The sequence below is a fragment of the Maylandia zebra genome, linkage group LG19, assembly GCF_041146795.1.
Source record: "Maylandia zebra isolate NMK-2024a linkage group LG19, Mzebra_GT3a, whole genome shotgun sequence".
NCBI classification, from domain to species: Eukaryota; Metazoa; Chordata; class Actinopteri; order Cichliformes; family Cichlidae; genus Maylandia; species Maylandia zebra.
In genome coordinates this window covers 2,056,244-2,078,748 of record NC_135185.1, presented here as the reverse complement: position 1 = coordinate 2,078,748, position 22,505 = coordinate 2,056,244, and the positions used below count along the sequence as shown (strand labels likewise).

Here is a 22,505-nt window from a genome sequence, read left to right as displayed (position 1 = left end):
GCGGCGGAGGAGGGAAGAAGCCATTGTATGAAGGAGCGATATCCAGGCCCACCATAGAGGAGCGAATAGATAGTAGTGTCAGACGATCATAGACTAGGGCAGGCAATACATCAGAGACAAAAACGGAGAGCAGGACAGTCAGAAACAGCAGCATAACAGAGCGAGGGAAACTGCAGCCACCAGCAGCAAGGCCGAACACAGGCGCCATCATACCGGAGATGGTATGGTAAATTTACAACCTACACCTGATTGTTGGGTCGGCTCAAGGCGGAATCATGTTCACACTGTAAACTAACCACCCTGGAGTTCGTTATGAACTGGGCTGAGACCACCAACTCCAAAGCATAATGGGGTGGTTTTTTTCTCTTTGGTTGACACCTAAGTTTTATTACTCTGCTCACATCTGCTTAAGTGAACCGCACTGTGACCAACACATACATAGTATCACAGGGTTTGTGGCATTTTGTTTTCAGTGATTTTAGTTTTCAGACTGCTGTGCAGTTTTTCACCTGTCTTGTTCCCAACAATCTCCTGATATAAGGAAAAACTGATTATTCAATCAGCCCCAGCTGCCATGCCAGCCTCCCTGGCACCAGCCCTGAACCAACTGAAAAACTGCTCCTCTGCAGCAGAGCCGGAGACCACAACCCGCCACATACCCCACTGCCCAACTTAGGCCGGGGACACAACCAGATGAGCTTACTCCCTCACCCCCGCGAGCAGGAGAGGAAATCAGCCACGACTATCTGCACCCCTCGCCTATGGACCAACTTGAACTTAAATAGCCAGAGAGCCAAATACCACTGAGTGACCCAGGCATCGGTATTCTTCATGCGGTGGAGCCATTGCAGGGGGCATGGTCGGAACAGAGGATGAATGAGCGTCCCAGGAGGCAATAACGAAGAGGGTCGACTGCCTGCAAGATTGCTAGACTGTTCTTCTCCACTGTGCTGTATCGGGACTTCCTCTTCCGGCTGACGAACACAATAGGGTGGTCGATCTCACTTACCTGCTGTGACAAAACGGCCCCCAACCCTCTGTTCAAGGCATCCATCAGCAGAATGAAAGGGAGGGAGGGAAAGTTAGGAGCACGGGGCAGGGGTTCCCCAAAGAGAGCATGCCTGGCACCGCGCCATTCACTGGACCAAATCTAGGACACCCTTTCAGGCAAGGTCAGTTAAAGGGCTTGTTTTTTCCGTGAAGTCAAGCGCAAACTGGAGGTAGTAAAATGGTAAATGGCCTGTATTTGTATAGTGCTTTACTTAGTCCCTATGGACCCCAACGCGCTTTACACTACATTCAGTCATCCACCCATTCACACACTGGTGACGGCAAGCTGCATTGTAGCCACAGCTGCCCTGGGGCACACCGACAGAAGCTGCTGACACTGGCGCCACCGGGCCCTCTGACCACCACCAGTAGGCAACGGGTGAAGTGTTTTGCCCAAGGACACAACACCCGAGACTGTCGGAGCCGGGGCTCGAACCGGCAACCTTCCAATTACAAGACGAACTGCCAACTCTTGAGCCACAATTGCCCCGTCTTATCTGTTTGGGGGGTTCGTTTGGACGGTGGGAGACAGACTTTTTGAGGTTGGCTATGACTCCAGCACCGTAGCCACTCAACTAAATATCATCCGCCCAGATGTCGCTGTTGATCATCAAGTAAGCAGCAGTATATGCAGCATGTGGACGCAAGAGCCAGTCCATGAGGTTATGGAAGGTGGCTGTGGTTCTGAACAAGCCAAGCGGAAGTATGACAAAATGCTACAAACCGTACATAGTGGAGAAGGCAGTTTTTTCTTAGATTCAGGGTGGCAACATTAAATTTCATTTTTAGATGGGTTTTAGACCTTCCTCACGGTTTTCTTTAATTACATCCATACCGTATTGAGTACCTGGTCAGTCCAGGACTACCTGCCTGATGCCCTCAAAACTGAGGAAGGAAGAAGTAGATCACTACCCGAGCCTCCCCAGAAAGCAGAGGCAACAGGCCGAGTGACCATTTTTCTTCCAAGCCACAAGTACACTTCCAGCATGGCTTAGAAGACTTCCAGGATCATGCGTGGGTCATCTCCCTCCTCAAACCCAGGGCTGGTGGGTGTTGTGACAGTGACAGTTGAGTTCGTTGCAAAAATACTTTCATTCCTATACAAATCTAATGGACCTCGGTCAACACTCTGCTATTGAGATTATGTTTTCAGTCACTCTTTTCAGATCATTACAGTTTCAGAAAGGAGGATTATCTAGGATATCACTAGCTAATGACTAGTGATTAACAAGTTGTTAGAAGCATGCAGTTTTACAGCCAAACTCGTGATGCCAAAATTGCAACTTACTTCTGATTTAACCCTTTTAGCACTTAAATGCACCTCTCCATTGATTAGTGAGCAATAATCGAAATAGCAAGGTGTTTTGCTTTACCAACATGTAATATCTAGCACTGTCACAGATTTACATAAACATCATCAGCACAAAATGACCGTTAATTAATTCTGTGGCTTTTAAATATGTACACAACAACTGAACTAATATACAAAAAAGAAAAGATTGAAAGTTGAAAGAGGTGTTTAAAAGGGGAAAGAACTATTAATTAACTGAATTGAATCATGAATGAACAAGTACCCAATAATGCAGCCAATATCCAAATATTTTATGAAAGACCTTCAAAAAAGTACTGTTGCTTAATACCACTTTTTAAAAAAAATCTATGCATATAATTAATCCAAACCTCAAACTCAAAATCCCTTTATAAGCTTTAGTTGATGCACAACCTTAGATGTATCTGCTCCAGTCCTGCATCTGTGAGGTCAGTGTTGGTTCGTTTGTGGATATCCCTCTGCTTCTCGATCTTGTGGTCATCAGACAAGCCATCCACTTTGTGAATGAACACTTCAAAGCTGATATCTGGGTTTACTTTGTAAGCCCTGGTCACTGTGAGATGCAGTCTACTCAGAGCTTCCACATAGTCATCCTGTCATGAAAAGAGAAATTCCTTTTAGTCTAAGCTCTTACAAACTGTTCATCAAAAAGCAAGAAGTAGACTAAATTTTAACTTGATTTTAAACCCCTTGAACTAAGCATGACACTTCAATCCCAGTAGTTGAAAAAGGTAAGTCCTGTACCAAAATAAAACAAACAGCCCCAATAAACAAGAATTTAGAACACAAAATGTTTTTTACTTGAGCTAAACACTGCACCAGCATTACAGCCGAATTGGATTTTCTTGTTTCTTAGTACAAGGATACCTCAATTTTGCAAAGGTTAAGTATCTAGGAATCTAGGAAAAAAAGCAAGATATATGACTGCCACGGTGGGCTGTGCGTGTATGTGTGCATGCGCCTTAAGTCCTCCCACCTTGCCACACCTCCATTTATATTCCCCTTCTCCTTTTCTCTCCTACTGATCTCCATGAACTAACTTCAAGCCATCACACAAACATGTCAGTTAAAGCCCATCCACAAAAGTCTGTTAAAAAAATCACCATTAAAACTTAAGTATTAAAAATGATTTAGGGTTCATCATAGCACAGAAACAGAACTAGTGAAGGTTACTAGTGATCAATGTTCCCTCTAATTTTTCATGTGTCTGAGCGAACACAAAAACTCCCTGAGCAGTCCCTTGGACCACTGTGAGCAACATTAGACGTGTGCACTGTGGTCACGCCAGCATCCAATCCATCCAAGTTACCTGGTTTATTAAAATAACAAAATTACAGCATTTATGTTAGACTACTTTTAATTAACTGCTTTAGCCCACTTACAATGAAAATTTTAAAAAATCTTGTTCATGTAGTATGTTAACACTATTGGAAGTAACTTGAACTCCAATTTTGAAAACAAAACTTTAGCTTTTATAAAGCTCTGACTTGTATTATGAGTATGAGTCTGTGGTCTGGGAGAGAGTCCTGTAACTATCTGTCTGCAAAATACAGTATATAATGACCAATGTTGGGTAATTAATTATATTGTTACTTCTTCAAAAAAGTAACAGAGTTATGCAAACAACAACGTTTTTTACAGCTGTTTACCTAGAAATGCAGCCAAGGTGGGGTTTTTTTTTTTTAAACTTTTATTGCCAAAAATAACAAGGCAGTTCACATCAACAACATGACCCGAGACCAAATCTGCAGTATATAATGGTGCGGGATATTCAAAAACTTAATTTAAAAGGAAAAACATATATACACATATACATATTAGAGATGGCACGATACCACTTTTTTATGTCCGATACCGATATCATAAATTTGGATATCTGCCGATACCGATATGAATCCGATATAGTGTTTTTTAATCAACAAAACTGTTTTTTTAAATATCTTGCTGCATTTTGTATAAGTTCATAACTCAAGTTTAAAACAACAACTACACTAAAGCTATTCTGTTATACCTGTATGTAAAAAAAATAAATTTCATAGTTCAGCAATACTGATCAATCTAATAAACTTAAACCTCCACCATCCTCCCTATTCTGGTATTTTAAAGAGTACTTAGCGTAAATATTAAGCAACCTAACTAATAGGGTTCCAACTCCCAGCAACAACAAAAATAAATAAATAAAAAATAGGGAACCACCCCTCACGCTCCACCTCATGATGCTTAATCGACGTAATCAACCTTAATTTGATGCAGTGTGAAAAAAAATGCACAGAAATCAATTATTTTTCAATATATTAAAATATTAAATAGATTCAACATTTTTCTTCAACAGAATTGCAGACTGCACAGATGGTACATTCCCAAAGGAAAAAGTACTATAGTTTACTAGGGTATATATTAGACTTAATAGTCACTATATACAGTAATTGACTTCTATTCATTTTACATCAAATTAAAACTTTGGGTGTCAGATAATTATTTATTAAAAGCTAGACATTTTAAATGAGAATAAGAAAGAAAAGTATGTCTTTGCCCCCTTTTCCCTATTAATGCCCTATCGGCCCCCCTGGCTAAACTTTGCTAGATCCGCCCCTGCACAGTTACCAGCGTCAGCTACGTAGAAAAAGATCCTGGTGTAGAAAGTAATATTAAATACATTCTAGCAACAGCTGATCAAGCTTAAATGTGCTGCTGTTGTTTATCCACTGGTTTCCTCTTTCTGGTGCAAAGTGGGACAAAAACAAACAAGAGAGACGGACTCGCGACAGAAAAGCCGATCAGCTGATCATTAAGCAGTTTCATGATTGAAGTAGCAGCAAGAAGAGGCAGTTGCTCCATATATCGTTTGTTAAGCTTAACGCAGGAATGCTTTACAAACATTCAGAGATGAACTTACACACTTGCTTTACTTCTCTCAGGGATAACTTTGTCGGAGATGAAATGCCGGGTTGCTAGCGAAGCTCCAAATGCTATCCAGACCACCAACAGGTCCCGCATGCCACAGCCGCTCTATCACGTGATGCATACATCAAACATCAGGCATGCTTTCAGAGCGACACCCCTCCCCCACCTGGCTGGATCTGACCACCTCTGCATGTCCCTCACCCCCACCTACACCCCCCTGCTGAGAAAAACAAAGCCCCAGACAAAGACAATAAAAACCTGGCCTGAAGGAGCCCTCTCTCAACTGCAGGACTGCTTCTCAACAACTGTATGGGATTTATTCTCCAGCCACAACCTCCAGGAGTACACGGACACTGTACTCTCGTACATCAGGAACTGTGTTGACAATGTCACCGTCAACAAAAGGGTCAGGGTGTTTCCAAATCAGAAACCCTGGATGAATAGCGAAGTGCAATCCCTCCTAAAAAGCCGCAACACTGCCTTCAAGTCAGGGGACAGGGCTGTGTATAGGGCAGCCAGGGCAGACCTGAGTAGAGGCATCAGGAAAGCTAAGGCTGCCTATAGAAGATGGATTGAAGATCATTTTGCTGACAACGACCCCAGAAAAATGTGGCAGGGGATCAATCACATTACCAACTACAGAAGCAATAACCAGGCGACATCTAGGACTGATGCCTCGCTGGCTGAGGATCTAAACCGTTTCTTCGCCCACTTTGAGACGACCAAGCCCTCAGCTGCCACACCACTTCCACCCGCCCCCAGCACTGGCACACTAACACTCAGGGAGCATCAAGTGAGGTGTGTTCTAAGGTCAGTGAATCCCAGGAAGGCGGCAGGTCCTGATGGAATACATGGAAAGGTTCTCAGAGCATGTGCTGACGAACTGAGTCTTCACTAAAATCTTCAACCTTTCCTTGTCATCAAACACCGTCCCGCCCTGCCTCAAAACCTCCACCATCATCCCCATCGCCAAGAAGACAGCTGTGGCCAGCCCAAATGACTACAGGCCTGTTGCACTTACGCCTGTAGTGATGAAGTGCTTTGAGAGACTGGTCTGTCAGCACATCAGGGCCAGTCTGCCTCCCACTCTGGACCCCCACCAATTTGCCTACAGGACAAATCGATCCACCGAGGACGCTATCACCATAGCTTATTTCAACAGCGCAGTGCTGAGTCACCTGGAGCACAGAGGAAGCTATGTGAGAATGCTCTTCCTGGACTTTAGCTCAGCATTCACCCATATCATCCCGGAGATCCTGGTCCAGAAACTGTCTCACCTGGGACTCTCCACCTCCATCTGCCTCTGGATCAAGGACTTCCTGACAAATAGACCACAGTCTGTCAGACTCGGACCCCACCGGTCCAGCACCATCACACTCAGCACCGGGTCTCCACAAGGATGTGTTTTGAGTCCCCTCCTGTTTACGCTCTACACATCCGACTGCTCCCCTACCCATCTCTCAAACACCATCATAAAGTTCGCGGATGACACCACAGTGGTTGGACTCATCTCAAGGGGAGATGAGTCGGACTACAGAGATGAGGTCAACAGACTGACTGAGTGGTGTTCAGTTAACAACCTCCAACTGAACACCACGAAAACTAAAGAACTTATCTTGGACTTCAGGAAGGGCAGAGCAGACCCGGCCCCACTCTACATCCACGGGAACTGTGTGGAGAGGGTACACTCCATGAGGTTTCTGGGCATGCACATCTCTGATGACCTCTCCTGGACTGCAAATACCACGGCGGTGGTTAAAAAGGCCCAGCAGCGTCTCCAATTTCTGAGAGTGCTCAGGAGGAACAACCTGGAGGAGAGGCTGCTGGTGACATTTTACAGAGCCACCATAGAGAGCATCCTAACGTACGGCATAACAACATGGTATGCAGGGTGCTCAGCTGCGGACAGGAAAGTACTGCAGAGGGTCATCAACACAGCCCAGAAGATCACTGGCTGCTCTCTGCCCAGCCTGGAGGTCACTGCAAACTCTCGGTACCTCAGCAGAGCTGGCAATATCATCAAGGACCACTCTCACCCCAGCAACCAACTGTTTGAACTATTACCGTCAGGCCGACGGTACAGGTCACATAAAACCAGGACAAACAGATTCAGGGATAGCTTCTTTCCCAGAGCTATCACCGTAGTAAATAAGCACAAAAACAATTGAACCTATTCCATACCGTCACTGTCATTATATTATGCTGCTATTCATACTGTCATTATATTAATGCTGCTATCCTGTATATATTGTACATACTATTGTTTGAGTACTCACGATTGTTTTTTTGTACTTTTTATATTTTACATTTATATTTATTATTGAAACTTGCACCAAGGGAGTGGCACTCCAATTTCGTTGTACTCTGTACAATGACAATAAAGGCTATTCTATTCTTAAAAAAAAAAAACTAAAAAAAAGCTGTGGGTGTTTCTGGTTTGAGACAGTGAATTGTTATCATTTTTCTTTATCTATTTTTAAATAGAAAGGTTTTCAGTGGAGTTCTAAAAAACCTTAATTTAACCTTCCAGTCAAATTCCTTCCACATTTGACTACCCGCCCCTCTGTGGCAGCCACAGCAGACACTCTCCCATGTGACATCATCCAAAATTATATTGAGTTCCATTTCCCATTGTTGTTTTATATGATAGGTATTATCAGACATGTCAATCAGCAGTTTCGGGTAGATCAAAGACACTTGGTTTTTCAATGTACCCGACTTTTCAAGCAGTTTTATAAAATGGTTTTCTAAGCCGATTAGTTCTCTTCTAATATTGTCCCAATCTTTATGCTTTGTAATGTAGTCCATTAACTGTAAGTATCTAAAATGGTCCCCTGGGGATAAAGCATATTTAGCCCTTAGCCGAGCAAAACTTTTAAGAGTATTCTTTTTTTTTATGTCTCAAACTTTATTAAGATAACAGAATGGACATTCCCAGTAACAACAACAGAACAAATTGAGAATCAATGAGAAATAAAAAGTGTAATCCGATCCATTAAATATCAAAAAAGCACCTCACAAAACTGGCGACACGGCGTAACTCGGCTCATAACCGTAGCACGTTGGAGCAGTGTGGTCACGTGATAGAGCGGCTGTGTGTATTTGTAGCCTCGCTACCAAGCCGGCATTTCATCTCTGAGGAAGTCATCCCAGAGAGAAGTAAAGCAAGTGTGTAAGTTCATCTCTGAATGTTTGTAAAGCATTCCCGCGTTAAACTTAACAACCGATATATGGAGCGACTGTCTCTCTCCTGCTGCTAATTCAATCATGAAACTGCTTAATGATCAGCTGATCGGCTTTTCTGCCGTGAGTCCGTCTCTCTTGTTTGTTTTTGGCCCACTTTGCACCAGAAAGAGGAAACCAGCAGCTGAACAACAGCAGCACGTTTAACCTTGATAAGCTGTTGTTAGAATTTATTTAATATTACTTTCTAGACCAGGATCCTTTTCTACGCAGCTGACGGCTGTAACTGTGCAGGGGCGGATCTAGCAAAGTTTAGCCAGGGGGGCCGATAAGGCACGAACAGGGAAAAGGGGGCACAAAGACATACTTTTCTTTCTTATTCTCATTTAAAATGTCTAGCTTTAAATAAATGATTATTTGAATCTTACACCCAAAGTTTTAATCTTATGTAAAATCCAAACCAAACTTTGTTCTAGTTTAATGCTTATAATAGAATTTAACAAACACTGAGAATGGACACAGTACAATAGATCCCCTAAGGGTATGAACTCACCGCTCCACCTTGTGTCAATTTCAGTTTAGAGAAGAGGTCCAAGTTAACCTCCAGAATAGTCCTTAATACGAAAATAAAACGAGCACGTAATAATCATCATTTGTATCTCTCTCTAAACATAATCAAAACTCAATTAATAAAACCAGGAGCCACGAGCTGTTCCAGTACTTCGGGGTCCAGGAAAAAAAAACAAAACAAAACAAAAAACACAGGAGAATATTACTACCCAGAAAATAAACAGAACCGACAGGTAAAAGAAGAAACAGAACAACAAAAAAAGGACAAAAACAAACAAGCAAACAAACCGGTTTTACACCATGGAGTGAATGAAAGTCATTGCTTTTTTATGGTCCTCGAAGTGACAGGATCCCTGAGGAGCTTTCACAACAAGCACTGCTGGATAGAATAAGGAGAAACCAATACGTTTGTTGTGCAGAAGCTTCTTGCACTCATTAACAGTGTTGGTCAAGTTACTTGAAAAAAGTAATCAGTAACTAATTACCGATTACTTCCCCAAAAAGTAATCCCATTACTTTACTGATTACTTATTTTCAAAAGTAATTAATTACTTAGTTACTTTTTAAAAACACGATTTACAACCTGAATAGGTGATAAAGCGATAGATCTTTCAGCCCAATTCTACTTTTTCTGCATAATCCATCATACAAAATGTAATCAAATGGAAAAGTCTCTTTTTAAAACTTGTTTTATTAGTTTTAACCTTTTAACTTTATGCATCAAGCAAAAATTTAATTATATGCAACATTCTCTGACTGGAAGAAATTTGTTTAACATTTAAACTTATTTTCTGCACATTATAGCACATAAAATATATTTTTTGTGTGTGTTTACACTCAGTCTTTCAAATAGATGCAAGTAAAACATAGCAGAAAATAAATAACATCAAAGACTCAGCGGTCCTGTTGCTCTATTTTCACCTGTAAAGCAGGAGTGGCGTAGACGGAGGTTTACCCTGGTGCAGGTGTGCAGCGGTCAGTTGAAGAATCCGCGAGTTTCTCTGTGAGTTTCCCATTACGTGGTAGCGCACTCCCAGTGCTTGCTTGGAAGTGTAGGGGTTTTTTTCGGTGTAAAAAGAAGTTTTCTTCCCACGCACAACGGACACTAATGCTTTTGTCACTTTTTATGGAATCAAACTCAAAATAAGGTCAGTACTTCCACGCTTTAAACACTGCACGCATAGATACCCACTGCGTTTCTGAATCATGAATAATCCAGACAGCCATTGATTTTAATTGAGCTGCCCAATAGTACATTCTGAAGTTAGGCAACTTGAGGCCCCCTTTTTCTTTTCCAGACATTAAGATTTTGACTCTGACCCTTGGTCGTTTATTTTGCCAGATAAATTTAGATGTAATGCTTTCTAATAATTTGAATGCAGACTGTGGGATCAAAATGGGTAGGTTCTGAAATAGGAATAGTAGGCGTGGAAGAATATTCATCCTTATACATTCAATCCTCCCCATAAAAGTGAGTGGGAGTAGGTTCCATCTGTCCAAGTCCCCCTTAATCTCCTTGAACATCCGATCATAATTGAGTGCAAGTAACTGATTGGTTTTAGGAGTAATAATTACCCCCAAGTATCTGAAGCCCTGTTTGGAGTGTCTAAAAGATACAAGATGATCTAGCTGTGTGGGCCAGTTGCCAACAATCATTAACGCCTCAGATTTATTTGTATTTATTTTATAACCTGACACTGTACCATAATCTCTAAGGTTGCTCAGAAGGGCCGGGACAGAGGTGACCGGATTCTCTAAAAATAGCAGAATATCATCTGTGAAAAGTGACAGCTTATGTTGTGTATTGGTTTCATCTCTAATTCCTTGTAGGAGAGGGTTGGATTTTTATATAGTGTTTGGACCCATGAGATAAAAGTCTCATTGAAGCCCATGTGCCTGAGAATCTGTTGCAGGAAGTCCCAATCTACCCGGTCAAAGGCCTTTTCCGCATCCAGGCTCAAGAACATTGATGAGGTGTCCCTTTCCTGTGCCATAATCTGAAGATTGAGGGCCCTTCTAACATTATCTGAACCTTGCCTATGGGAAATAAAACCTGTTTGGTCAGGTTTCACTATTTTTTTTATGTTTTTGGATTCTATTTGCAATAATGGCTGTAAGAATTTTTAAATCAACACAAAGCAAGCTGATAGGGCGATAAGACATGCATAAAGTCCGGTCCTTGCTTTCTTTATGGATGACACTAATAATAGCTTCAGACCATGACTGGGGGGGATCACCTTTAAATAATGCATAATTATAAACTTTGCATAACAATGGTGTTAGCTCTTTTTCAAAAAAATTGTAATACTCCCCAGGCAGTCCATCCACTCCGTGAGACTTGTTGTTTTTCACTTTTCCAATACTGTCTTTTATTTCTTCAATGGTGATTGAATTTGTTATTAGTTCAGCCTCTTCCTGAGACAGTTTACTAAGATTGATCAGGTTAAGAAATTGTTCAATCTTTTCAATCTTATTTGGGACATTTTCTTCTTTATATAATTCCTGGTAATACAGAGAAAATGCTTTTGCAACTTCGTTAGGTTGGCACACTATTTTTCCGGAGTGTGGATATTTGATTTTATGAACAACCCTACTTGATTGCTCTTTACGCAGCTGAAATGCCAGCAGTCGGCTTTTTCCTCTGCTCTTTCAATGAGTTCAAAGTCCCAGTGTCTTTAGTTACCTCATAAATTTTTTCTAATTTCTTAATTTTGTTTTCTAGTTCTGTTTGTTCTGCTAGTCTCTCTTTTTTCAGTCTTGATGAAACTGCTATAATTATCTGTCAAATAACTTTTGGCACTCTCCCACAAGATTGAAGGGGACACCTCATTATTATCATTGAATTGAATATATTCAGTCAGACTCTTCTGAAGTTCTTGTCGAGTTGTTTCATTATTCAAGATAGATACATTGGCTCTCAATATTTAAAATGATTGTTTGGATTCATTCTTAATTTCATACAAACTGGGGCGTGATCAGAGATAGTGATTGCTTCTATGCTACACTGTCTAGTCCTATAAAGGTCCGTCCTAGGCATTAAAAACATGTCTATCCTTGAATGGCTGCAATGTATATGTGAATAGAAAGTAAAATCTTTTTCTTGGGGGTGCAACTGGCGCCACACATCCACTAGGCCCAATTCCTTAATCATTGTATTTAAACTACAAGATTTTGAGGTTCCGGTGATGTCACCCCACCGAATGGCAACTTAACGGGTAGCTCTCTCTCATAATTAATTCTTTCCCCCCGTAAAGCATCTAAATTACTAAAAATCTTTCGACATACAGTAAAGGTATACGCGGGGTGAACATCGGGAAAAGAGACAAGCAGAAAGGGTCGGCAGAGGAACGTACAAATGAAGGGCTTCCTGCAGCAGTGTCACCACCTCGATACGAAGCTAATGCTATGGCTAGTGCGGAGGAAGATTCTGCTTTAACCACGATACTGGAAGAAATACGGGACTTTCAGAGAGAGTTCCAAGATTTCAAGTATGACCTGGTCAGAGTCAACAATAAGATAACCGAAGCAGAGACCCGTATTGCGAAAGTGGAAGACCAAGTGCAAAACACAGAAATGGTGATGCTAAAGATGCTAAAAATCATCAGCGAGCAAGAAAATAAAATTGTGGACCAGGAAAGCTGGGCCCGGCGAAAGAATCTAAGGCTGTACAACGTACTCGAAGGAGCGGAGGGCTCCTCAATGCCAGCTTTCTTGGGAAAAATATTGAAGGAATGTGTCGATCTCCCCCAGGGCACAGAGCTTGGCATCGAGAGATCACATCGGGCCCTGGGAGCAGCGAGGAACCGAGAAGAAACTCCCCGCTCAATATTAATACGTTTTGCCTGCTTTACTACAAAGGAGGAAGTTTTGCGCAAAGCGTGGGCCAAGAGGACCGTCCTGTTGAACGGTCAGAGAGTATACTTTGACCAGGACTATGCTCCAGCCATCCTGCGGAAACATAAGGACTATGCTGAAGCTAAAAGGGCTTTGAAACAACAGAACATAAGATTTCAGACTCCCTATCCTTCTAAATTGAGGGTTTTCTATCAGGATGGAACTGTGCTCTACTCGACGGCGGAGGAGGCGACTGCGGATATGCGAACCAGGGGATTCCAGATCGCTAAAGTCACACTGAAGCAAACCCTAACCAAGCACTTGTCAAGTTCAGCGTGGGAGACGATGGGGATGTCGCAGCGGTGCGACTCAGAGGGGCACAGAGAAAGAGCCATTCGTGAGCAGTTTCAGATTTTTAGGAGGCGCTCCCCCTCCACTACAGGAGACCAATGAGGATATACTACTCTGTCAAAGTGGGTGAGACAATAGATACCTTCCCCTTACTAGATGAATAGTTAAGACTATCAGAGAGACGATGGAGAAATGCACCTTAAAGGCGAAATCAGGGGCCCTTATCCTTTAGCAAGGAGAGGCTTCCCCCTGCTGGTGGGACTTACACAACATATGTGCCAGGGTCTGATAGGAATGACCCCAACCTTGGAATCACGTTTTTCTTTTTTCTGTTTGGTTTTGAGCAGTTATTATTGTTCATTGTTCAGTTTCTCAGAGGGAGTTGACCAGTCAATAAGTTATACAAGTTCTGATACTTCATTTTATGAAAAATGAGTGCCACGACCTTCCCCAGTCCCCCAAACCCCTGACAGGCCATCACCCTCCTCCCCCTCCCTTTCTCACTCCTCCCCACACCTGAAATTCACTGAGGAGATGATGGAGCGGGTCAATGCTGGGCTCAGATCTACCCCCCGTCCCAATTCCTTTTTGTCCCCCATAAACCCCCCACCAGAGCGGCCAAAGGTTTGCCATCGAGCCCCACCCTGTCATGGTCCCTGTGCCCCGCTGGTCAATCCTCTATTGGGCAATATGTTTGTGGTTTGTTTGCTCTCTCGCCCTCTCTCTCTCTCACTCTCTCTCTCTCTCGCCACGGCGATGCTCACTGCGGGCTCCCGCTGCTGGCCCACACACCTGCTCATCACCACACCGGCCGCTGATCCCAGCTGATTACTGCACTACTTAGATGGCGAGTCTGCACTAGTCTTCGCTGGATCGTTGAGCTATCAGTGTCAGTTAGACTTGTGTTTCGGCTAACCTTCACCTTGAGAATTTCTTATTATTATCCTGCTAACCCGACGTTTTGTGTGTAGATCGTTTTTGGAACCCGATGCGGAGAGGAGTGATTGAAGGGGGAACGTTTTGTACAGAAAGTGTGGAACACCCTTCTCCCAACCCTGTTTCCCACGGACCCTGGCGACCCGGACCCGTTTCCCCTGCACGTTGTATATAGCCACTTGGTGTATGTGTTCACTGTAAATAAACGCACTGTCCTTCGCTTAAAGGAAAACCCTGGCCTGCGCCTGAGTCTCTTTCGGAACCCCTAACAGAACGATCCAGCCATTATGGACTCAGCAGAACAGGACCCCGTGGGCCAGGCTCTGGCCGCCCAGGAAGCCGCGCTGGCCCGCCATGAACAAATGCTCGGGCAGCTACGGCAGGATGTCGCCGCATTGACCCTGGCGGTGGCGCAGTTAATACCGCTGGAGGGAAATGCGCAACCAGGGAATCCCCAGCCGCCCAGCCCGGCTCCCCAGGCGGCACCGCCCGCCGTAGCGTCAGGTAGCTCACCGCGGGTCAGTACGCCGTCTGATGGACCTTTACCCACACCGGAACCATTCTCGGGTGAGTCTGACAAATGTGCCGGATTTTTGGCTCAGGTGTCTCTGACGTTTCGCGAGCTGCAGCGTTTTCATAGCAACGATGGGGTGAAGATCACTTATTTAGTTCAACTTCTGAGGGGCCGTGCACTAAAGTGGGCCCAGGTTGTGTTAAACTCTGATCCTGTCATCACCTACGCTGACTTTCTCTCCAAATTTAAGAATGTGTTTAACCCAGGCACCGGGGCAGAGGCCGCTGCTCTCCGTCTCCTCAACTTCAAACAAGGTAGGAGAAGCATGTCTGAATACGCTATCGACTTCTGGATTCTGGCAGAAGAGGCAGGGTGGAATCAGGAGGGGCTACGGAGCACGTTGCTGAACAATATCAGAGAAGAATTAAGGGACGAGCTAATCATGCGGGATCTCCCTGCCTCCTTTAATGAGCTAATGTCCCTGTGCATTAAGGTGGATGAGCGGTTACGGGCTCGCCGGTCGCAGCGGAACTACAACCTCCATGAGGCTGCGGGAGTCTCTGGCACCGGCGCCATGGCGGATGCCGGCCCCTCCCAGACTCACGAGAGCGGGGACGGAGAGGAACCCATGCAGCTGGGCGGCTCCCATCTCACCGCGGCGGAGCGTCAGCGCCGGATTACCGCCGGTGAGTGCCTCTATTGTGGTCACAGGGGACATGTTGTGGCTACCTGCCCTTCGCGGGCAAAAGGGCGCGCCCGCCAGTGATGGTAGGAGTACTGGTGGGCGAGCTGAGCCAGGAAGAAGCTCCTCCCCGTTTAACACTATCGGCCACGCTTTCCATTCACTCTAAGAGCCGCTCCCTATCGGTGTTAATCGACTCTGGGGCGGAACAAAACTTTATTGACTGTCAGTTAGCCCGGCAACTTGGGTTACTATTGGAGCCCCTGCCTCATGCATTACGTGTTACGGCATTGTCAGGTCAACGCCTTCCAGACATCACTCTGGTGACGGAGCCTGTCGAGCTCACCCTCTCTGGCAATCATTCTGAAGAAATCTGTTTTTTGGTGTTTAAAGCAACTCGCACTCCACTAGTTCTCGGCCATCCTTGGCTACAACAGCACAACCCTCACATAGATTGGCTAAAGGGGCGTGTCACTGGGTGGGGGGAGGACTGCCACATGACCTGCCTTAAAGCAGCCTCGCCTCCAAGCACTGAAACGCCCTCTCCTGGGGTATTGAAATCAGCTGATTTAACTAATGTGCCCTCTGTTTATCACGACCTAGCTGAGGTGTTTCAAAAGGCCCGCGCCCAGTCACTTCCTCCGCATAGACCCTATGACTGTGCTATCGAACTGCTCCCGGGAGCTCCTTTACCCACCAGTCGGCTATATAGCATCTCACTTCCAGAACGAGACGCTATGGACAAGTACATCACGGAATCCCTGGCTGCCGGCCTCATTCGGGCCTCCACCTCTCCAGTCGCGGCAGGCTTCTTCTTTGTCGAAAAGAAGGATAAAACCCTCCGGCCATGCATTGACTATCGCGGATTAAACAACATCACAGTAAAAAATAAATACCCTCTGCCGCTCCTCAGTTCGGCCTTCGAGCTCCTCCAGGGGGCTACTGTTTTCACCAAACTGGATTTGCGAAACGCATACCATCTGGTTCGCATCCGTGAGGGCGATGAGTGGAAGACCGCCTTCAACACCCACCTCGGCCACTTCGAGTACCTTGTCATGCCCTTTGGTCTCACTAACGCCCCTGCGGTGTTCCAAGCCCTGGTGAACGACGTGCTCAGAGACTTCATTAACCGTTTTGTTTTTGTCTATCTAGATGACATCCTGATCTTTTCCAGAAACCAATCCGAGCACGAGACCCATGTCAGACAGGTCCTGCAACGACTCCTCGAAAACCGATTGTTCGTCAAAGGAGAAAAGTGTGAGTTCCACGTCTCCACCGTTGCATTCCTGGGGTACATAATCGACCAAGGAAACCTCCGCCCGGACCCTGTGAAGGTAAAAGCCGTTGTTGAGTGGCCGGAACCTCCTAATAGGCACCAACTGCAACGTTTCCTTGGGTTTGCCAACTTTTACCGGCGGTTCATTCGGGACTTCAGCCGAGTTGCCTTGCCGCTGACCCAGCTAACCTCTCCCAAGCTTCCTTTTCAGTTGAACAAAGAAGCTCAGGCAGCTTTCCAAGAACTGAAGAAACGATTCGCCTCAGCCCCCATCCTGATCCAACCCGACCTCACGCAGCCATTTGTGGTCGAGGTCGACGCGTCCGACTCAGGGGTTGGAGCGGTTCTGTCGCAACGGAAGGACGGTAAGCTCCACCCTTGTGCCTTCTTCTCCCGCCGTCTGTCCCCTGCAGAGAGAAACTATGATGTCGGGGATCGGGAACTGCTGGCGATAAAACTAGCCCTGGAGGAGTGGCGGCACTGGTTGGAGGGCACGGCTCAGCCTTTCCTCGTCTGGACAGACCACAAGAACCTGGCATACCTACAATCAGCTAAGAGGCTCAACGCTCGACAGGCCAGGTGGGCCCTGTTTTTCACCCGTTTCCACTTCTCCATCTCTTACAGACCCGGTTCCCGGAATGTCAAACCCGACGCCCTGTCCCGTCAGTTCTCAGTCTCGGAGGACACCACTGAGCCCGCTCCCGTTCTCCCCGCCACCTGTGTCGTGGGCGCCATCTCCTGGGGGATCGAAGCAGCCATTCGGGAGGCTCAGGTGTCGGAACCGGATCCGGGAGGTGGGCCAGCCCAACGGCTCTACGTCCCTCAATCAGTACGTTCTCAAGTACTTCAATGGGCCCACACTGCCCGCTTTACGTGCCACCCAGGGGTCCACCGCACTATCAACTTCCTCCAGCGCTACTTCTGGTGGCCCTCTCTGACTAAAGACGCTCGGGAGTACGTCTCCGCCTGCGCGACCTGTGCCCGGAATAAACCGTCTCATCAGCCGCCCACTGGACAGCTCAATCCCCTGCCGACTCCGTCCAGGCCGTGGTCCCATATAGCTTTGGACTTTGTAACCGGACTGCCGCAATCAGCAGGGAACACTGTCATACTTACCATCGTAGACCGTTTTTCTAAAGCTGCCCACTTCATAGCTCTACCCAAGCTTCCCACGACTGCTTACCCGTCATGTGTTTCGTTTGCATGGGATCCCGGAAGACATTGTGTCTGACAGAGGCCCCCAGTTCACGTCTGGTGTCTGGAAGGAATTCTGCTCCTCATTAGGAGCAAAGGTCAGTCTGACCTCCGGTTACCATCCCCAAAGCAACGGTCAGTGTGAGCGAGCTAACCAAGAGCTCGAGGCAATGTTGCGGTGCACAGCGTCCTCCAACCAGTCCATCTGGAGTGATGAACTACCCTGGATTGAGTACGCCCATAACAGTCTGACTTCCTCCGCCACTGGTCTGTCTCCCTTCGAGGTCTCACTGGGTTTCCAGCCACCTCTCTTCCCCTCTGTCGAGGGTGAGTATTCTGTACCATCTGTCCAGGCCCATCTACGTAGGTGCCGACGAGCTTGGCGGGCCGCACGGACGGCGTTGCTGCGCACAAAGGACCGAACCAAACAGACCGCAGATCGCCGCCGCACACCAGCTCCAGCATACAGCGTGGGACAAAAGGTATGGCTGTCCACACGCTTTGTTCCTCTCAGGACTGAGTCCAAGAAGCTCAACCCAAACTTCATTGGTCCTTTTGAGGTTTCGGCGCTGATCAACCCCGTCTCTGTGAAACTCCGGCTGCCGCGCAACATGAGGATTCACAATGTGTTCCACGTCTCCCAAATCAAACCTGTCCGGAATAGCCCTCTGTGCCCTCCTTCCGGGCCCCCTCCGCCCGCCCGGCTTGTGGACGGCTTGCCCGCCTATTCCATCACGCGGATTATGGACTCTCGCCGCCGCGGGCGTGGCTTCCAGTACCTTGTGGACTGGGAGGGCTATGGCATTGAGGAGTGGTCCTGGGTTCCGCGGGCCGCTGTCCTGGACAAGCGTATGCTGCGGGCCTTCCATCTGTCTCATCCTGGTAAGCCTGGTGGGTCGCCGGGGGGCTCCCGTTGAGGGGGGGGGGGGTACTGTCATGGTCCCTGTGCCCCGCTGGTCAATCCTCTATTGGGCAATATGTTTGTGGTTTGTTTGCTCTCTCGCCCTCTCTCTCTCACTCTCTCTCTCTCTCGCCACGGCGATGCTCACTGCGGGCTCCCGCTGCTGGCCCACACACCTGCTCATCACCACACCGGCCGCTGATCCCAGCTGATTACTGCACTACTTAGATGGCGAGTCTGCACTAGTCTTCGCTGGATCGTTGAGCTATGAGTGTCAGTTAGACTTGTGTTTCGGCTAACCTTCAACTTGAGAATTTCTTATTATTATCCTGCTAACCCGACGTTTTGTGTGTAGATCGTTTTTGGAACCCGATGCGGAGAGGAGTGATTGAAGGGGGAACGTTTTGTACAGAAAGTGTGGAACACCCTTCTCCCAACCCTGTTTCCCACGGACCCTGGCGACCCGGACCCGTTTCCCCTGCACGTTGTATATAGCCACTTGGTGTATGTGTTCACTGTAAATAAACGCACTGTCCTTCGCTTAAAGGAAAACCCTGGCCTGCGCCTGAGTCTCTTTCGGAACCCCTAACACACCCTCAACAGAGCAATCGAAGTCACATTGCCCAGCCTCGCCCCCCTTAGTTCCTCTTCATGCCCTGTCTCCGCAGTCTGATGCGTGATGTGTGAAGGGTCCGGGCTGTGAGGATTATGGCAGTGATGACTTTTCCCAGGAGAAGCTGGGACCCTGTTTACTAGAAGGTTTTAAAATTTCTGTACTTTTAGGTGACAGGAGACATGTGGCCTGGTCAAAACACAGAGAGCTGCACTCTAAAAGATCTTTAAACATAGTAAACATACCTTGTGTGCCACAGACTGCTCCCAAACACGAGGGGACAAGTAATACCTCTAAAACACTTAAGTTGGCTTTATTAAACATTAGATCTCTAGCTGGGAAAACATTTTTAATTAATGATTTAATCACTGAGCACAGCCTTGATTTTATGTTTTTAACTGAAACTTGGTTGGACCAAAGTAACAGTGGAGCTGTTCTCATCGAGACGACCCCTCCTAACTACAGTTTTATCAGTGAGGTCAGGGCGAGCAGGAGAGGAGGAGGGGTTGCTGTCTTATTTAATGAATCATTTCAATGTAAGCAGCTATCTCCTGGAAGTTTTCAGTCTTTTGAATATGTGGCTTTACAGCTGAAGGCCCCATCCAAAGTTGTGTTTCTTAATGTTTACAGGCCTCCCAAATACTGCACAGACTTTTTTTAATGACCTCAGTGAACTGCTGTCTGGGATCTGTGTTGATTTTGACTGTGTAATTATTGCTGGGGATTTTAACATTCATGTGGACAACCCTCAGGACAAAGGGACTAAAGACCTGAGTAACACTCTGGGCAACTTTGGGCTGACTCAGCATGTAACAGAGGCCACACATAATAGAGGACACACTCTTGACCTACTGATCTCCAAAGGCCTGAGCATTTCAAAGGTTACTGTGTCTGATGTGGGCCTGTCTGATCATTACTGTGTTTTCTTTGAAAGTAAAATCTCAGCCCACACAAATATATCAACAACAGTGATCACAAAACGGTGTATAACTGAACACAGTAGTGCAATTTTTAACCAGGTCTTCCCATTAACACCTGACCTGCCCAGAGGGTCAGTCAATGAGCTTGTCAATAGCTTCAATGCTAACATGTTAAATGTAATGGACACTATTGCTCCCATTAAGGTGAAGGTTATCTCTGGAAGGAAGAAGTCTCCATGGAGAAACTCCACACTGGTGAAAAATGAAAAAAGAGAGTGTAGGAAAGCTGAGCGCAGATGGAGAAAAACAAACCTCCAGGTTCATTATGACATTTATAAAGAGAAACTTCACAATTATAATTTACAACTGAGGGATGCAAGGAGGTCCTACTTCTCTGACATCATCACTAAAAACAGCCATAATGCTCGGGTCTTATTTTCTACAGTTGACAGGCTAACAAACCCTCCTGTGGCAGCTGAACTTCATTCGACCATGGCCTGCAATGACTTTGCCAAATTCTTCACTGAAAAAATCCAAAAAATTAGACAAGCAATTGGTACATCAACAGCAGATCCAGGATATGTACTGTGTCCACCAAAAAACTGTTTAAACACCATGAAACAGTTTCAACCTATTAACAGCAAAGACCTGGAGGACATCTTAGGTCAACTGAACTCCTCCTCCTGCTGTTTAGATGTCCTGCCAACAAGTTTTTTCAAAAAGGTCTCAAAGAGTTTAGAGTCAGACCTGTTACAGATCGTCAACTTTTCTTTATTATCAGGTGTGTTTCCAGAATCACTAAAAACTGCTGTAATCAAACCTATACTGAAAAAGGACAATCTTGACAAGACACAAATGAACAACTACAGGCCGATCTCAAATCTCCCGTTTTTAAGTAAGATCATTGAAAAAGCAGTTTCTCAACAGCTCAGTTACTTCTTAAAACAGAATAATTGCTACGATGCCTTCCAGTCAGGTTTTAGACAGAACCACAGCACTGAAACCGCTCTGACCAAAGTGTTTAATGACATATGTCTGAATACAGACAGTGGAAAAATGTCAGTCCTAGTTTTACTGGATCTCAGTGCAGCATTTGATACAGTTGACCACAACCTATTACTCAAACGACTGGAGAACTGGACAGGTCTTTCAGGAACTGTACAAAACTGGTTCAAAACATACTTTAAAAAAAGGAAATACTTTGTATCAATAGGTAACTTCACATCTGAGCAGACAAGTATCACATGTGGAGTTCCCCAAGGTTCCATCTTGGGACCCCTTCTGTTTAACATCTACATGCTCCCACTGGCACAGATTATAAACAACAACAAAATAAACTATCACAGCTATGCAGATGACACACAAATATATATCACAATGTCACCAGGAGACCGAGGCCCTGTACAGGCTCTTGGTAAATGCATTGAGGAAATCAATGACTGGTTGTGCCACAATTTTCTCCAGCTAAACAAAAACAAAACTGAGGTAATAGTCTTTGGCGCCAAAGAAAAACGATTACAGGTCACCAGAGAACTTCAATCTATACATCTAAAAACCACAAACCAGGCGAGAAATTTGGGTGTAGTGATGGATGCAGACCTAAACTTAGAAAAACACATTAAGACAATAACAAAGTCAGCTTACTATCACCTCAAGAATATATCAAGGATAAAAGATCTGATGTCTCAACAGGACCTGGAAAAACTAGTCCATGCATTCATCTTTAGTAGGCTTGATTACTGTAACAGCATCTTTACAGGTCTACCTAAAAAATCAGTCAGACAACTACAGCTCATTCAGAACTCTGCTGCTCGAGTCCTCACTAAGACCAAAAAAGTGGACCACATCAGTCCAGCTCTGAGGTCCTTACACTGGCTGCCTGTCCGTCAGAGGATAGACTTTAAAGTTCTGATGCTGGCCTATAAAGCTCTGAATGGTTTAGGACCAAAATACATCAATGACCTCCTGACCCAGTATGAACCATCCAGATCCCTCAGGTCATCTGGATCCGGTCTTTTATCAGTTCCCAGAGTCAGAACCAGACACGGAGAAGCTGCATTCAGCTTTTATGCTCCTTATATCTGGAACAAACTCCCAGAAAGCCTCAGATCAGCTGAAACACTCAGTTTATTTAAATCCAGGTTGAAGACTCACCTGTTCTCAGCTGCATTTGAATAAAGCACCAAATCCACACTTTAAGCTTAAATTTCAAAACTTACATTTAACTACTGATTTTATCTACTGTTC

The 22,505-nt window shown here is 45.5% G+C and overlaps 1 protein-coding gene across 1 annotated transcript in view; it reads right to left on the bottom strand.

Annotated features, from left to right (window-relative positions):
* rragd (ras-related GTP binding D) overlaps positions 1-22,505 on the bottom strand; it is a 75,141-nt gene that overhangs the window by 39,440 nt on the left and 13,196 nt on the right. The window contains exon 3 of the mRNA XM_004564179.4: positions 2,774-2,973. Within this exon, the coding sequence (XP_004564236.2) occupies positions 2,774-2,973 (200 nt within the window). The remainder of the gene's footprint in view (positions 1-2,773; positions 2,974-22,505) is intronic.